General features: G+C 42.5%; 1 protein-coding gene across 1 annotated transcript in view; it reads left to right on the top strand.

The window, feature by feature from the left end:
• The first annotated feature begins 6,482 nt into the window (after positions 1 to 6,482).
• Positions 6,483 to 17,766, top strand: part of abr (ABR activator of RhoGEF and GTPase) — a 138,347-nt gene continuing 127,063 nt past the window's right edge. Inside the window, exon 1 of the mRNA XM_079507335.1 lies at positions 6,483 to 7,588. Within this exon, the coding sequence (XP_079363461.1) occupies positions 6,730 to 7,588 (859 nt within the window). The 5' untranslated portion in view covers positions 6,483 to 6,729. The remainder of the gene's footprint in view (positions 7,589 to 17,766) is intronic.

Below are 17,766 nucleotides of genomic sequence, written 5' to 3'. Positions count from 1 at the left end.
TGCCATTTTTACAGCAATATGGGAAAATCATCTTTCCTATATTCGGCAGCAGTTCAGTGGAATGACTTAATTGCCTTCCAGCTGATCAGTTCCTTCGAAAACTTTAAATTCACATTGAAAAGATGGTTGGCTGATAACATGACCTACATTTTTTAAATCCATACTGACCTTTTAGATTAGAATAGGTTAAAAAAAAAATAAGACCAAAAAAAAGAAAATTAGTTTTTATTGGTTATTGGTTGGGTTTTTGCACCTTTTTTGTGTTTTTGTTTCTTGTTATGTTTTTGTCTCCTGCCCCCCTTCCCCAAAAGGAACAGGGTCAGGGCAAAATACAAATGGTATTTTGTTTTTGTTTTGTCTGTTTTGTTTTGTTACTCCCCATGTCCCCTTTCCCCAAAAGGACCACAACGGAAACAGGGAAACGGCTTTCTTGTGTCTGTATCCTTTTAATTTTAAATAAAGTTTTCAATCAATCAATTAAAAAAAATTATGCTGGCAAATACTGCGGCATGGTCAAGCTGGACCTCCAAAAGGCTTTTGACACTGAACCACTCCATACTGGTAAACAAGCTAAAAGCAATTGGTTTTGATGCAATCCTACCTGGAGGGGAGAGAACAGATGGTGGAGGTGAACGGAACACTGCCCCCCCCCCCCCCCCCCCCCCTCCCCTCTCCCAGTGAGCTGTGGCGTTCCACAAGGAAGCATACTAGGGCCTAATATATGTAATATAACGACATGACATCAGTTTGTGACTGCAACTTGTTCCTGTTCGCAGATGACTTGGCACTGCTGGTCTCGGACAGGAACAAGCTGCAGGTTGAAAAGGCCCTCAGCTCTGAGCCCGGTAGAATCTGCACCTGGCACGCTGATAAACTATCTTTACACCTGGGAAAAACTGAATCCATTCTCTTTGGTTCAAATAGTAATCTCAGCAAGGCTGATGACTCCTTGATTAGAGTTGGTGACAATATTATCACACGAAAAGATGAAATTACCTACCTACCTAGGTTCCATCCTGGAGGCAAATCTTTGATTCGGCACAAACCAGGGACTAAATTCTTTTCGCTCCTATGCCACCAAAATGTGGAACGCCCTACCAACAGTCATTAAGACATAGGAATCCCTTGACTCCTACAAAACCGCTCTCAAAGGGCACCTACGGACAGCTGCAATTCGAAACTGGACCCCGTAAATCTGAATCCCCACCCACTCCTTTTTCCCCTCACTGTATATGTTTTTTTTTTTCCCTTTTTACCTCCTCTATGATGATTTCCTGTTTTTGGCTATAGGCTATAGAGTATATTTGTACATGGGCGTGGGCCCTATTGTAAACAAGTGTAATACTTTATGGTGTCGTCCACAGTTAACAGTTTTGTATTGAGTTGTGCTCGAAATGTACTGTAATTCTCCAATCGGTTAATAAATTCATCAGTCAATCAATCAATATAGCAATATCCTACACTCACTTAATAATCCGTTTTTTACTGTGTGTTTATTGCTTAATCTGCTCATTTAAAATGTTAAAATGTTTCCTATCATGCAACTCAAAGAACCACAAGGGGGCAACACATAACCATTAACCAAACTTTCTAACCTTCAGCCTACCAGTCAGTATACACATCACTGTATATATGTTGCACTCTGCTGTACCTTGTCTGAAAATAAATCAAAATCACCAAAAAATAAATCACCAAATATATGACCAAGAGATTATGCAGAAAGCATCACGAGTGTCCCCAGTAACCCATGCATGTAACACAAAGTCCAAGATATGCTGAGACAGACAGCTCCTTTTCTTCCCAGGCCCTTCTTCCGTATCCACCCAGGTTGCTTCCATGCAGGTGATGACTGATGAGCCAATAAGGTGCTTGTGCTTTTTGAGCAGTGTCAACCGCTCCTACAAGTGACTTTGTGTGTATGTCTCTATGTCCCTATGACTGAGTACGGCCCCTGCAGTTGATGCTGATTGGGCTGATTCAGGACACACACACACAGAGGCCAGAGTAGTGTACAGTACATTGCAGTACAGTACGAGTAATAGCACAAAGTACTACAGTACAGTACATATAGTTGCACCGCTCAGTTCACACGACCACTAGAGCTATCTGGAGAAACCCATTTAATTTGTGCCCATGTCTGTGCCTGGTTACACAGATTGTGGTAGAAACGTTATCCCTGCATCACCCAGACTAGAGGCTCCAAATTCTTAATATTCTAAACCATTTTTATTACAGCTTGTGCAATACAAGTGTCTTTAACAAAAAAACAATGAGACAAAAAGGGTGGTGCTATAACCATCCCATGACATGTGATCTCAGAACCAACCTATACAAATGAAGAAATTACCAAATGGATCAACAAACACTAAATAACAATTTAATTAATAAGCAACTCACATAACAAGTCATTAAGTGTTGCCACGCTTGAATTAATTGTGCTATTTACAACTTTATACAATAACAATATTAGTTTTAATAATGCTGCTGATCAGATTTGACAAATCTATAAATTATATATCCGATGATATTACATTCATTGAGGTTTCTTTTTATAATTAAACCAGTAAGACGCCTGAGGGCGAGAAGCGACCAAGGTCACGTGCACGCGTGACACATCCGCGTGGCATGGGGGGTCAGATCAACATGGAATGAATTCTGTACTGGCCATATAAGGAGCATGTCTTGAGTGTACAGGGTTTGATGAGGTCAGATCAACATGGAATGTCAGAACAGGTCAGCTCCATACAGTATATGGAGATCTAAGGGTGGTAGCGGGGACATTCTCCCCGCTACCGGGTTTGATGAGGGCAGGGCCAGGCCTGTGGAGAACTCTAGTTTTCGCCGGCTGCCGGGCACGGCTGCACTAATAACTTTGGGGCAGGCCCGTCTAGAGTTTGGAATTTGAATGGACAGGTATAAGTCAAAATTGAGACATCAAAGAGGAAGGATGGATGGGGAAGGATCAAAATATAGAATGTCAGAACAGGTTCTGAAATATATCCATATATGGAGATCTAAGGGTTTGAGGTTTGAGGTCAGATGTAGAGTTGCTGGCCAATAGTGATGACATCAGGGATCTCCATATATGGGCTTAACTGCGACAGCAGGTTGCACTTACTATGACATCAGGGTCTCCACATCTCCATCCCGACACACTGACGGGAAATGCTTGATTCCATAGTTAAGGTATTGTGATTTGGGGCCTGAAGAATAATAGCAACTTTCTTTGAGTCTATTACAGTGATATGTCTTCTGATATTGATAATATCATTCTTTTATTGGTAGAATTTGTTCACCCCCAAAAATCTGAAGCCCAAGAAGAAGAACATCTCCCAAGATGTTTTCGGCACCAAGTTTGGCCGGCTGCACACGCAGGACCTGAACAAGCTGCAGACACGTAAGATGAAGGGCCTCAAAAAAAGGAAAGGGGAAGTGGTCACCGACAAGGAGGGACAGTCACCCGAAGTGGTCAAAGTTGACAGTTGAGACCTTTAACTGGGATAACACGCTGAACAGTGTTGATGAACTTTCTGTTGGATTGTCACTGCTTTTGTTGACTGTTTTGGTGACTGTTTTGTGTAGTCACTGTGGTGTGGTTCCATCGAGTGTTGCTCAAAAAAGAAATTAAAGTCAAAATGTTAAGTAGCCCACAGTACACCACACAGACCAGATTGTTGGGTTGCCAGCTGAAAATATATACTTAGAAAGTATATTAATTTCCTGTTCTCTCATCGCAGGCTCATAATAATGATATATATTCTCTCTCTTTCAATGCAATTACAAAAGAGAAACAGTACTGGCTAGAAGAAACATATTGTCTCTGGCTTCTGTATTCCTTGCCCCAACCAGGGATGTCAACAAAGCAACTGTGTTGCTTGCTAAAAATAATTGATTTCAAGGGTCCGTTCTTCACTTGAAAATCAGTTATTTTGGTGGAGCAACACAGTCATGAAGTATAATGGTTGCTGATCAATGATTCTCCAGACTAGATGGAGCTAGATGATGCATCCATGTTTCAGTTCTTGGCGATGATCCAAATGGGCACTCAGAGACACCTGACCATCTTTCTCTCCTCTCTCCCTGTCCAGTGATTCCTATATTGTGTGTTGTAATCTCTAAGTACTGGACCCTCGTCTGGTTCTGACAGACAGGTAGTGTGTGCAGGCTGGGTGGTGTGTGACAATCCTGTTGAAGTATTCCTTTGGTACGGCGACTGCGGCGGCGGGCCCGGGAGAACAAATTAACGGACACGAGACAGTATCACGCTAAGGTTCACAAAGTTTATTACACAAACATATATAGTATATAGTATATAGTGCCGGATCATAATGACGTGACAATAAGATATGAGACAGAAGAACGTGACTACTGCAGCAAGGCTGACCTTGCTGCCGCCGAGATGTCTCTCGTAGCCTATCTATAAAGTATGCTACAGTACAGGCAGTACACAATACATATCAAGTGCACTGTATCTCAAGTTCAAGTACATAGACTAAGACATACTGTGCATGGGCTAATATCATAACAGTGTATATAGTATTATAATTTTACTAAAAAGCATCTGCTTGGCTGCTCACCAGATTTTCTGTAGAATGTAGTTGTTTGTAGATCATTGAGTTCACAATGTTTAAATTCAAGTTTATTCCTTGTAAGACAGCAAGCCTGCAGAGGAATTAATACACTGTACACTATGTCATTGTCAATGTATGCATGCTCTGGATGCATGCATGCATCAAAGAGTGCGGAATATGCATGAACAGAATCACTGATGCTGGTACATAGTTGATATGCTGGAAAAACTGTTTTCGTCTGAGGCCTGGTATTAATAAGTGGTCTGATGAACATTCAGGCCACTGTCTTAATGTCTCACCGCTAAAACCACCAGCTAGTGGGAAAAAATGAACCACCCACAGGGCTTGTCTTGTACTGTACATTTGTATATTACACACGTGATGTCTGGTAAATCTCCAATATTTATGTACTGCAAATGTGCTGTGTCAGTGCTATTGTTATAATAGCACTAAGGGCATGCACATTATGCATATCTCATGTCTTGATATCATGATACTCATATCAAATGTGTTGCAGCATAATCCCATCATTTTGACAGATGTAGAGGGGGCACACCTCTGATAAAAAAAAGGATTGATTGATTGAAGTAGGCCTATTTATTAACAGATTGGAGAATTACAGTACATTTCAAGCACAACTCAATACAAAACTGTTAACTGTCTGTGGACGACACCATAAAGCATTACACTTGTTTACAATAGGGTCCACCATATGGGTCCATATATAATAAGTTTGAAATGTTGGTGTAACTGGCAGGCTGGTTTCTGAATCTAGTAAAGTAAACCATGTCATCACCCCTGTATAGGGCCCGTCCGTGCTGTAAGAATAGACCGTTACACAAAGCTACTGCAGGTGCTCTTGGCAGCCAGCAAAAAGTCAATAACAAGAAGATGGCTAACCCCAATCACACCCACAATGGACGATTGGCACGGAATAGTCCTGGATATTTTCAAAATGGAAAAATTAAAAATACATGCTAAGAACTAGACAAGACAATTTCTACCAAATTTGGAACAACTGGATAGTACACATTGCCCCTCTGAGAGCTGACTTTGTGTGATCTCACTGGTCCTAATAGCCTGCTTTATGATCTTTGTAGAAAATGTTTAAGACACCCTTCCTCTTCTCATGGTCGAAATCCAAAGCTGTTTTGTTTTTGTCCCCCTCAGCAATGTTGTAAATACTTTCGTTTCTTGATTGTTGTTGTTTTTTTGTCTTTTTCTTTTGTCTGTCTTTTTCTTTTGTCTGCCCACTCTTTCTTCTTTTTCTCCTTGAAATGTACACTCTGAAGCGATATTGCCCTTTGCCCCTGTTAAGTGTTGACCTGATGCCATATGTAGTCCTGAAGAAAGCAAGGACACAGAGACACTGGAGATGGAGTCACTTGGAGGGGGGAGGGAGGGAAGAGGGGTGAAAAACAAATCCTGGGAACTGCACTTGTGTCCTATGTATGCATAGAAATGCTGTTATTCTACTGCTTTTTCCAAATAAAATAAATATTGTAAAAAAAAAAAAATAGACCGTTAGTAGGATAGGATTAGGATACTGTAGTGTAATAACCTTGTGTCACAACTCACAAGCGTAAAAGTTCGAGTTAGCAGCAATCATGTGTGGAGCCAAAAAAATGCTTGCACACATCCATTCCATCAGCAGGCGCTCACTTGACATGGTACCAATAATGCACTACTGACCAAAAAACAAGTAATCTTTAAAATCACTCTCTATAAAAGCCGTATTTATACTTCGCCGTGCGATGGTGTCGCGTGTCGACATTTGCAGATCTACAAGCTCACAAAGCGTCGCGATGCGACGCGTTGTGGGCTTGTAGGTCTGCTATTTTCGGCGTCACCACTTATCTCAATACATCATAGCATTCAAGCCTTGTCTCAATACCCGGAAGCATCCAGCAACTTGAGTAGGACCGTGCAAAGTTGTCATCAGTGTTGCAGACCTGCTGCGATAGTTGTAAGCTGAACATGAACAAGTTTACCCCAGTGGTAGGCACGGCAGTCAAGGCAGAGACTATTTTTATAGATATTTAAAAACATAAAAACTATTGCGACAGAATCGCCATTGACTGGCTGTTGGTGGAGACATCTTTACATTTTGAAGACGGAGGTGAGGCTGCAGTAAGCAGTTCGATTCGCGACGACAATAATGTGGGAGCAGGAGGAATTCGAAAAACACTGGAAGAGTGAATTCCCCGACGGGGAAGTCCCCAAAATGGATTTAAACTCGGTCGAAGAGATTGAGGCCGAGTTAGACAAATGCAAAGCGAATCTCAAAAACCTCCAACAGGCGCTTTCGAAGGAGAAATTCAAGGTGATTTACCTACAGACCACCGTCGCCCGACAGAAGAGAAGTTCCCAAAAGGGGAGGTGTGGAAATAAGGATGAAAACTTTAACGCGGTTCACAACAAGGATCATTGGACGTCAGTCGATAAGGATGATGGTGGGGAAAGTACGAAGGCGCACGGAAGCATGAAAGTCCATGCGCCGGGTGGTAACCAAGGCAATGTTGCTGCGAACTCTTTTGGACCAGACCTGAGCAGGACCAGCAGCAGGACAGGTAAACCTGTGCCACCCGTGCCACCGCGGAAGCCAAGCTTTCTGAAAAACAACACCACCTTCATAACCGGCGTCTCTCAGCCGGATGGAAACTGCGTCGGGAAACCGAACACCGTCCGTGACAGCCGAGAGGCCAGTGACCACGAGTACGAGGACGTGGAGTTGAATGAGAATTTTGTCAAGAGTAACCTGGTGGCCCCCAAGATTTCCAGCAGCAGTGACAGCCTGCAGGGCTTCCCGGTGAATCCTCACCGAGAAGCTCTGCGGCCTTTCCGGCTGAGCAGGGACCAGGACTCCAGTGACGACGGGAGACTGTCACCTTCCTTAGGCTTGATGCAGGTGCCTGTCCGCAGGACGTCCCGCGGCTCTGGATGCAGCACCCCCGACAGACGCAGTGATGGCTACCAGAGTTCAGACCACGAAGATTCCTCCTCTCCTCTCCCATACGGTAATAAAACCAAGCCTGCACAATACAGACGAATTCAAATCACACGCCAATTTAGCTCAAATTTGATGATGAAGCTGTTATACTATCCAGTGTCTATACGGTGTTCATGATTTGTTTCTACATGCTTGTCACTGTCACAGAGAAAAGGGTTCAGATCAAGTCATCTTCAGGCACATGGATACGTTTTGTTGTAGGCCTATTACAAGTGTATTATTACTATCCCAAGGTATGTCTTTGAAAGTAACTTTTTGTATAGGCTTGCTTCTATCTATGCACACCAAAAACGTGGTGTAAAGAAACATTTGTTCATTGATTGTTTTTATCTTCTAAATAACCCTATATTCCAAGACATAAAGCTGCTACTATCCACAGTCTGGACACATTCTCCTGGTGAATGGTGTCTAAAACTGCACAAGTGATAGTAACAAATACTCAAATGTGAAAGACGTCTGAAAACAGGAAACACAATATACACAAGACGGAGTTGCACAATGATCTATGATGTTGCCATGAGACTTCCTCATACATTTGGCAATATTGAATGTAGTTATCTTCACTACAAATCACGTGAATGAAATCACAATGGGTGATGGTTTTAATTGGCCCCAGTCAATATTGCATTTGCCAGACTTAGGCTACTTATCACTATGATTGATTGATTGAATTCTTTATTAGTCAATAATGTAAAGTGCACCAAGGTACAGTAAAGCATGTAGGCTAAAAGGATAACACACACAAAAAGAAAATCCTTGTTTCCATTGTGGTCCTATGTATTCAATTCATCAACAGGGCACATTATATTTATATATTATATTAACACACTATAGCACTGCTTATTGGTTCTGTACTATATATTCTGGGTGCAGAATCAGAATTAGATCTACACAAGGAGCACATGAGAATCCCAATTTGGATCAGTTATTCAGAAGGGAGTCGGTATGAGGCATTTTTCCACTTCCACCACCAAGTGCTATATACTGCCTGCTGAGATGGCATTCTACATGTACTCAGGATTTTAAACATTGTCTGAGGCAACCACTTACTTGGGTGCTGTTTCACTGATCCGCATGCTATGGATAGCTGAAATATTGGTGAGAAAGAATGGAATGTTGTTGGACTATGACGGCTGTATCTATGGAGAGACACCCCTCTGCAAGTGACTGTTTCATTGAGCATGAGTGCATACATGCAAATGACTTTGAAAGAAAGCAGTTGCAAATGACTCACTTTAAGAGCTTCTTATTGTCAACTACCGTCTTTCACATGTGTCTCAGATGTAGAAATGTTGCACAGTGACGTTGTTGCCTGCCAAATGATGAGTAGGAGGAAATATGGGTTTTCTTTTGCCTCTCTGATCACTGACTATGTAGGCAAAGTGTTTTAATTTGCAGCAACTCTGACCACTAGCTATGTAGGCAAAGTGCATTGCACCAACAACAATCAGTGTTTTGGCTCCTGGTCGTTCAGTATTGTGGGAAATGCAGCCCTCCTTTAGACACTAGACGCTATTTGCAAAGTGTACAAATGTATCATTACTCTCTCTCACACACACACACACACACACACACACACACACACACACACACACACACACACACACACACACACACACACACACACACACACACACACACACACAGTTTGTTATGAAGGGAGTGTTTTTGCTGTGCTTACTGTACAAGAGAATAAGAGATACTGCACATGAAAACTAACTATAAGCTAATGTCATTAATATCAGATGAGATTTGTCACCCTGGCCTGTGTGTGTGTGTGTGTGCGCGCATGTGTGGTACAGCCCACCTCATTTGGTATTTGTCCAATCACAGCACGATCTAGAACGTTTCCAGATTTGACCTCAATAGATCAAAATGATTTTAGCTGGCATAAAATGAACACACACACACACACACACACACACACACACACACACACACACACACACACACACACACACACACACACACACACACACACACACACACACACACACACAACTCTCCCTCCGGTCTTTGTCTTATTTCTGTCTACCTCTTCTATTTTTCTCTGTTCTCTTTTTCTCTGTTCTCTTTTTTGTCTCTACATAATATTTCGGATTTTGAGCGAGCATAGTTTCTGTGTATGTGTATGCCTAATAAATCTATCTCACTCACTCCCACACACACACACACACACACACACACACACACACACACACACTAGCAAGAGGCTCATTCCAGGGGTCTTATTCATCCCAGTGTTTTTGTGCAGCAGGAAGATCATCCAGTGGGGTCATGTGACCTTAATGAAGACATAAGCCCAGTCTCACCATGTGTCTCTGAATCATGGCTGATTCAGAACTGGGACTGAAGCTGTCCTAATGTGTTTGTTTAGAACCTTTCCTTAACCTCAGCTTGAAGGTCAGTTGATGGAGTGTTGGTTATGTGAAAACCAATAACAGTAACAGAAGTCTGTTACTTGCTGCTGTTGTTGTTTTAGCATTAGATTTTCCTCAATGCAGATTGGCATGCATTTGATAGAACACCCTCAGAGGCCTCCTGTAGTGATAGTCAGATTCCTTCTGTCAGCCATCTAGCTATTTAAGGAATTTTTAATCGGATGTCTTGAACACAAGGATACATATGTGATAACATTGACTTACACTTACTGTAGGTTTATTTTGAGTACATAACCATAACCACTTTGATCTCCCTGGTTACAACACTTTTTGTTGTTTTTCTTCTTTGTAATTATTTGTTTGGTCCAAAATATTGTGTGTTGTCATGATTTGTCATGACTCGAGTTGGCTTCGCTTAAAAGGTCTTTAAATAAATACTTTTTGAAATGTCTATGGGAAAAATGCATTGGGATTCATTTCCTGGGCCTGGCGTCGTCATGAAAGGGGGCGGGACTTACATATTTGTTGGCGTGTGATCAGTAGTGAATAGCGAAAGTAGGTTGCTGTCTGAGTCTAGGAGTATTTTATTTTCTACCAGCACACGTTGACCAACTGCGTTATCTATTCTAAATCAACCAAATAAGTGTTTGTTTTTAAATATTGTAATGGGGTAATTTCATCATGGCCAAATATTGTATTTACTGTTGTAAATGAGTAGAACCTGCCCATAACTTCTATGGCAACCTCTAGATGACTTGGGGAGATTTGCCGGTCTTTGTCATGGATTTTCTAACGGATTAAAGCCTGTCATAATTCAATGCTTTGTTTTCCTATTACATCAACAACTTAAACCTTTCATGGGAGATTAGCAATATTTACCGGTAGGTGAGATTGATTTGCAGCATGTTCCTGTCGGGTGTGACAGGCCATGCTAACCTTCACCCTAAATGGTTTTAACCTGTAGCACATACTACAGCTGCAGTATTACAGGTTCTTCACACCAGTGCCATTGACATCAATGAAGAGTTGTGCAGTCTTGTTGTGGTCTGGTGTGTGGCGGTGAGTGCAGCACATTTCCACTGTCTGCCGCTGCACTCAAAGTTCAACTCAATTCTACTTCCAGCCTCTGACCTTTCAACACAGAGCCAATAGCTAGAGAGCGTAAACTGGAATGAATGGTGAACAGACTGAACTCTCACAAAAAATATGTCAGACTGCCTCCCAGTTTTTATAAGTTCCAATGTGAGAAGAGTGATCCTGTATTCTAAGTATGTCAACCTGTGAATTCAAAGATTAGAGAACAAAAATATCTTTGTTCCCTTTATAGACAGAGATTGTTCAAAATGACACAAACATTTCTTCCCCGTCTTTACCTGTGGCCCCTTTCTCTCTAACAGAAAAGCAGGGCTTGTCCAGGCCCGTCATGAAAATCTTGTGTGGTGGTGCTGCTGCAAGCCGATTGCAGTGTTCGCATTGAGTTCATAGTGTAAATGTGTCGGTTTAAGTCATTTAGGTAGGATTATATTTAGACTTTCCACATGAACATATTTTGTTGATATGACAAACTTAAACCTATCAAAGTAACGTTTTTGAGGCTTTGTTTGTGTGTGTTCATGCCTATGTGTGTAGGCTATACAGGTATGTGTGGGTAATAACAGCTAGCAGTCTTGACAGCTTTCCAACTCGGGTACTATAGTTTGTCATTTTTCCGACCTCTCAATATTCCGACCTCCCATAATTCCGAACGAACACTATCCCAAACCCTAACCTCAGTCTTAACCGGCCACGTAGGTCGCACCAATACAATTGACAGTTTGGGCAGCTGTGGCTCAGGAGGTAGAGCAGGTCGTCCAATGATCCCTGGGACGGCGGTTCGAATCCCGGCTCCTCCTGTCCACATGTCGAAGTGTCCTTGGGCAAGACACTGCACCCTACATTGCCTCCAATGAGTTGGTCGGTGTGAGCTTGCCACCACTGGTGTGTGAATGTGGGAAGTGAGGACGCTGGCGTCAACTGTTCTGTTCACCGCTTCACCTCCCAATGAATGATTGAATGAACCATTGTAAAGCGCTTTGAGCACTTGGAAAAGCGCTATAAAAATGCAATTCATTATTATTATTATTATTATTAACCCTAACCTGTGTCTTAACCGGCTACGCTCAATCTTAACCGGCCACGTAGGTCGGACTAACGGGAGGTCGGACTTATGTGCAGTCCCCGTAGTTTATACTGACCATCTGTAAGACAGGTTATGGCTAAACATGTCCAACACAACACTTCTATCCAATAAATAGATAATATGCCATTTTGTTCGAGTTTGTTTAAAGGGCATACAGTCTAAATTAGACTTTAGTTTCTGGGTAATGGTGTGGAGACAACTGTATTTCCCATACTGTATAGTGTATATGCATGCAACAGCGGCACACCACTGCTGCTGAAATTTGCGTGCCGCTTTTGAACCTTTCTATAAATTATTATGTTAATCGATTTGTTAAAGAAGGAAGATGGCTCCATCTAATGTCTTCATAAATGTAAATTATAATATCGCTTTGTACGCTTCATATCTTACATTCTACATTCTTGAGGAGAGGAGTCATAGTCGGCCCCATTTACATCCTTGACATCCAAGAAGGTCTCCCTTTCATTGGACTCCTACACTTAATTTGTTGTGTACATTACACCACAGTAGCTATTACCTATTTCAGTTTAGTCTATACTGATGACTGTACCTAAGGTACAGTATCATGTGCCCACATGCCCTCTGATTAGTCTGACAGCAACAGCAACACTGCAAGTGGCAGTAAGGAAAGTTGTTCTTAAGAGGTCATAGTTACACCCTGAACATTCTGATGGTGATAATAATGCTGCTATGGACTGATATTACGCTTGGTCCAGTAATGTGGTTTGTGTTCTATGTCATCTAGGTAATTGGTGCTTTCTTTATGATCTCCCACATTTCTTTGCTTTTGTTGCTCCTAAGCCACCAGTGGGGAAAAAGGTCAATGTGTGGATGCATTTTGAAATAGCATATGTACTGTACACTATAGATAATATTGCGACCGAAGGTTGCCAGTCCATTACGCCTTGTGACGTCACGCCTCGTGACATCACGCCTCCAATCCCTGTTATGCCCATATATGGAGATCCCTGATGTCATGCCTCGTGACATCATGCCTCGTCGTGACACGCTCCATATATAGAGACATGCTATATATGGATGAACCCTGGCCATACCTGTTTTTTATTGTGCATTTTTTGCTCCAAGTTGATCCCATGCCAAAGCGACAGCACTCGCCCAGCAGTCTGCCGTCATCCAGGCGGAAGCATGCATGCGCCGATTTGCCCCAGCAGCGCAACCTCCACACTCTCACGGAGGAGACTGTGGAATGTCAATACATGGTTTGACATGACTTGATCTGCATATATGGAGCTGGCCAGAAACTTTACATCTGATCTCACTGACACCAGATTAATAGTTAAACTCCTGCTTCTCAACTGTGCCGTATTAAGAAGCTCTGGCGAGGTCGCTTCTCGCCCTCAGGGCGTCTTACTGGTACTATGTAATATAATATACTGTACTGCATAACATAAGATATATCTTCCATGCCCAATGACCTTTTAAGTTAGACTCTGCTTTGCTAGTACTTCCTGTTTTACTGTTACTTTCCTGGCACTCAGCTTTTGTGTGTGTGTGTGTGTGTGTGTGTGTGTGTGTGTGTGTGTGTGTGTGTGTGTGTGTGTGTGTGTGTGTGTGTGTGTGTGTGTGTGTGTGTGTGTGTGTGTGTGTGTGTGTGTGTGTGTGTGTGTGTGTGTGTGTGTGTGTGTGTGTGTGTGTGTGTGTGTGTGTGTGTGTGTGTGTGGTCACGTGTCCAGTCATCCATTTGTAGACCAAGGTATTGGCCTGTTCCCAGAGGTTTCTGATTAATGGCGGTACTTGAATGTGAGAAAATCTTTGTCATTAGTGGAAGAAGAGAGGTAAGGGGCTGGGGATTTACTGGAGATGACTCAAATGAGATGACCCTCCCGGCTCCTTCACATACATTGTTGTCGATGATCATCATCACTGCAACCATCTCTATACAGTGGAGTTTACCAGGTTCACCCCCACCTCTGTCATCTGAGTCAACCCTGACCCATCTCAGAAACAGACCAAAACCACACAAACTTGCAAAACTATTGAAATTATGCTGTATGAAACTGCATGAGATGGTGGTTAAAATGTGGTTTTCCTGTCAGTTGACTGATTTTCATAGCGCTTGTTAAAGCCTAGTTTAATGTACCCTACCCACCCTCATACTGGAGATGTACCACCAGAAGCATAGCGCTTGTTAAAGCCTAGTTTAATGTACCCTACCCACCCTCACACTGGAGATGTACCACCAGAAGCATAGCGCTTGTTAAAGCCTAGTTTAATGTACCCTACCCACCCCCATACTGGAGATGTACCACCAGAAGCATAGTGCTTGTTAAAGCCTAGTTTAATGTTCCCTACCCACCCCCACACTGGAGATGTACCACCAGAAGCATAGTGCTTGTTAAAGCCTAGTTTAATGTACCCTACCCACCCCCATACTGGAGATGTACCACCAGAAGCATAGCGCTTGTTAAAGCCTAGTTTAATGTACCCTACCCACCCCCACACTGGAGATGTACCACCAGAAGCATAGTGCTTGTTAAAGCCTAGTTTAATGTACCCTACCCACCCCCACACTGGAGATGTACCACCAGAAGCATAGCGCTTGTTAAAGCCTAGTTTAATGTACCCTACCCACCCCCATACTGGAGATGTACCACCAGAAGCATAGTGCTTGTTAAAGCCTAGTTTAATGTACCCTACCCACCCCCACACTGAGATGTACCACCAGAAGCATAGTGCTTGTTAAAGCCTAGTTTAATGTACCCTACCCACCCCCACACTGAGATGTACCACCAGAAGCATAGTGCTTGTTAAAGCCTAGTTTAATGTACCCTACCCACCCCCATACTGGAGATGTATCACCAGAGGTGATGCCACTAGAATGGTCCTGTTCTGCATTTTCTCTCGGTATTGTGTCAGTCAGTCAGTGATCAGATTAGGCTTTAGTGGCAGAGGATGTTTTACCACGGCCCACGATTTTGGTGTTGCTTGCCTGACATACAGTATGTATTGTGCTAATTATGAGCATTTGTTCAGAGAGACAGACTGATCTTTGGAAATATTATATAAATTATATATAACATATAAGGTGTCTGTATTCTGTACAGTATTGTATTGAATGGTAAGCTGTCATTTTACTGTTCACATTTAAGCTTTCTCCCGTTGTGAAATAAGAGAAACAACCAGCCGTTGTATCATTTGTTACCAGCACGGAGACCTCGACATAGTGCAGGGGGGTATGTGTTACAGTGATTGATTGATTGATTGTATTTATTAACAGTTTGCAGAATGGGTACATTTTACAAGAAAGCACAAGACTGTTACTGTGGACGACACACTGATAAAGCATTACACTTGTTTACAACAGGGTCCACCATTTTCAATTCATGTGAATGCTCCCAGAGGTCTACAGTCTGTCTTCTCTGACACAATGACGTATTATAATCGGGGACTAGACTATTTGACATTCAATGTTATTTTTCCACAAATGAGTCTTGAAAAATGGGGGCCGTCTTATATCAAAGTTGTCTTATATTTCGCCAACGTTTTATTCATTTATATACTTTTTTTTCCATTTATTGCCAAAAGAGGAGAAGAGGAACTCCTATGTAAGAAATTCTGAGAATGTTGTTTATAGCTCAGCGTTCAACACAATAGACCCCTCCAGACTTGACACCAACCTCAGGTAACTAGGGCTCACCTCAGCGTGAATCTATTCTACGTCCGAGCATAGACATGGTAACACCCCGCCTGCCTCTGATTGGCCTACCGACACTGCCCGTCTTGCCCCCAAGGTCTCACCAGACTCCTCCGAGAATGACAGCTTGGCGCGCGCGACAGGCTGCAGCCTTGTAACTAACTTGTAACTTTTATTAGAGGCAAACTAATATTGTTTATGCCGTTTGCTTTGATTGAATAATTGATTGAACACGTATGTTGTACTATGATTTGATTTGGGTGTGTTCTAAATAGTGTTAGTGTTGATTATCGTGTATTAATCTAATTAGCCTATAGTAAACTAATACTATTATACTAAAAAAGAAAGTTGTTTCAAGTTTACACATACAAATAAATTACACAATAATCAAGACACTTTATTTCAACAGACAATCAATTATTTCATCAAAGCAAACGGCAAAAACAATATTAGTTTGCCTCTTCTACAAAAATAAAAGTTACTGTCGTGCGTGCCAAGCTGTCATTCTCTTGTATTATATCGTACTTGTATTATTTCCCACCACGGAGTAACCTCGCGGTCGCGGTAGACTATCCAGCATGTATCCTCCACCTCGGACGAAGGTCTGGTGCGGCCGGCAGTGTCTGTAGGCCAATCAGAGGCAGGCGGGGCGTTACCATGTCTATACTCTGATGTAGAAAAGATTCACGCCTCACCTCAACCTGTGCAGCTGGATCTTGGACATTCTTTTGGTGCGACACCAGGTAATGAGGCTGAGCTCAACACTGCCCCCCAGGGCTGCATTCTGAGTCCCCTCCTCCACTCCCTGTACACCCACGACTGCGTGGCCATGCACCGCTTCACCTGAGTGGTCAAGTTTGCTGACAACACAACAGCGATCACTGGCGACAATGAGACAGTCTACAGGCATGAGGTTGAAAACTGACTCAGTCTCTGTCTCTCAACATGGACAAGACCAAAGAGACGATTGTGCACTACAGGAAGCCAAATAGAGCGCACACCCTTATCTACATCAACGGCGCCATAGTGGAGAGGTTCAGTAACTCCCTTCCTGAATGTCCACATTACTGAGATCAGTGCGAGTGCTGAGTGCATCTCAAACCACGTCAGTCCATCATGTGACACACAATTATAGAGTTATAGATATGTGTTTCCTTGTCTGCAACCATGCATTGCATTCATTAACCACTTTCAACCTGGCATAACTTATTTTGGGTATGTGATTTTAAATATTATGAAAATAAATAGCAGACATGCAGACAGTGCAGTGCGCCTTCTGAACCGTTCAATTATTGAACGATAATTGAAAAAGGTGTGGTATAATGCACCTTAACAATTCAGCTGTCTGGGAATATGCACCTAAAGAGGTAAGTATGAACCAGGGGTAGAAAGTGGTAAGAAAATGCAAAAGAGAAATCACAATTATGTGTTCAATGCACATCTGCCTGCCTGGTCAGCTAACCGACGCACCACAGAACCACTCTTAAGTAGTGTGTTAATTTGGTCAGACAATGATTTTAATGACATTTATTGAGGTTGGGACAACGCCCCTAGATTCTAATACCCCCACATTGACCACAGGCATTCACTGCCAAGTATTCATCTCTTCACATTAGTCCCAAATGTGATGCTGCTTCCAGTGCTGTTGTGTCTTAGTTCTGATGCTGTCCCTGCTGGTGTGTGAGGTTTACATGGGTGGCCAGACCAGAGGAAACAGCTGTGTTATTATGGGCTCTTCTCCATGAGGAACATGTGTTTGTTAAGCTGACTCAGCTTGACTCAGACGGGCTGGCTTTTGCTTTCATAGGCACAGTGGGATCTGGCCACATAACCGGATTTCCTTCTTACCTGAAAGATAGCACAGGCATTTCTTTCACAAACGTATCTCTGCTGTTGGGAAGAAACCCCCTAACTAAATTAAGAAAACCTTATATTTTTAAAACAAAGCAATACTGCCTCATCAAAGTTGG

Source organism: Electrona antarctica, assembly GCF_951216825.1.
Source record: "Electrona antarctica genome assembly, chromosome: 8".
Lineage (NCBI taxonomy): Eukaryota > Metazoa > Chordata > Actinopteri > Myctophiformes > Myctophidae > Electrona > Electrona antarctica.
The sequence above is the reverse complement of the archived record's forward strand: the minus strand, read 5'-3'. Positions and strand labels throughout refer to the sequence as shown.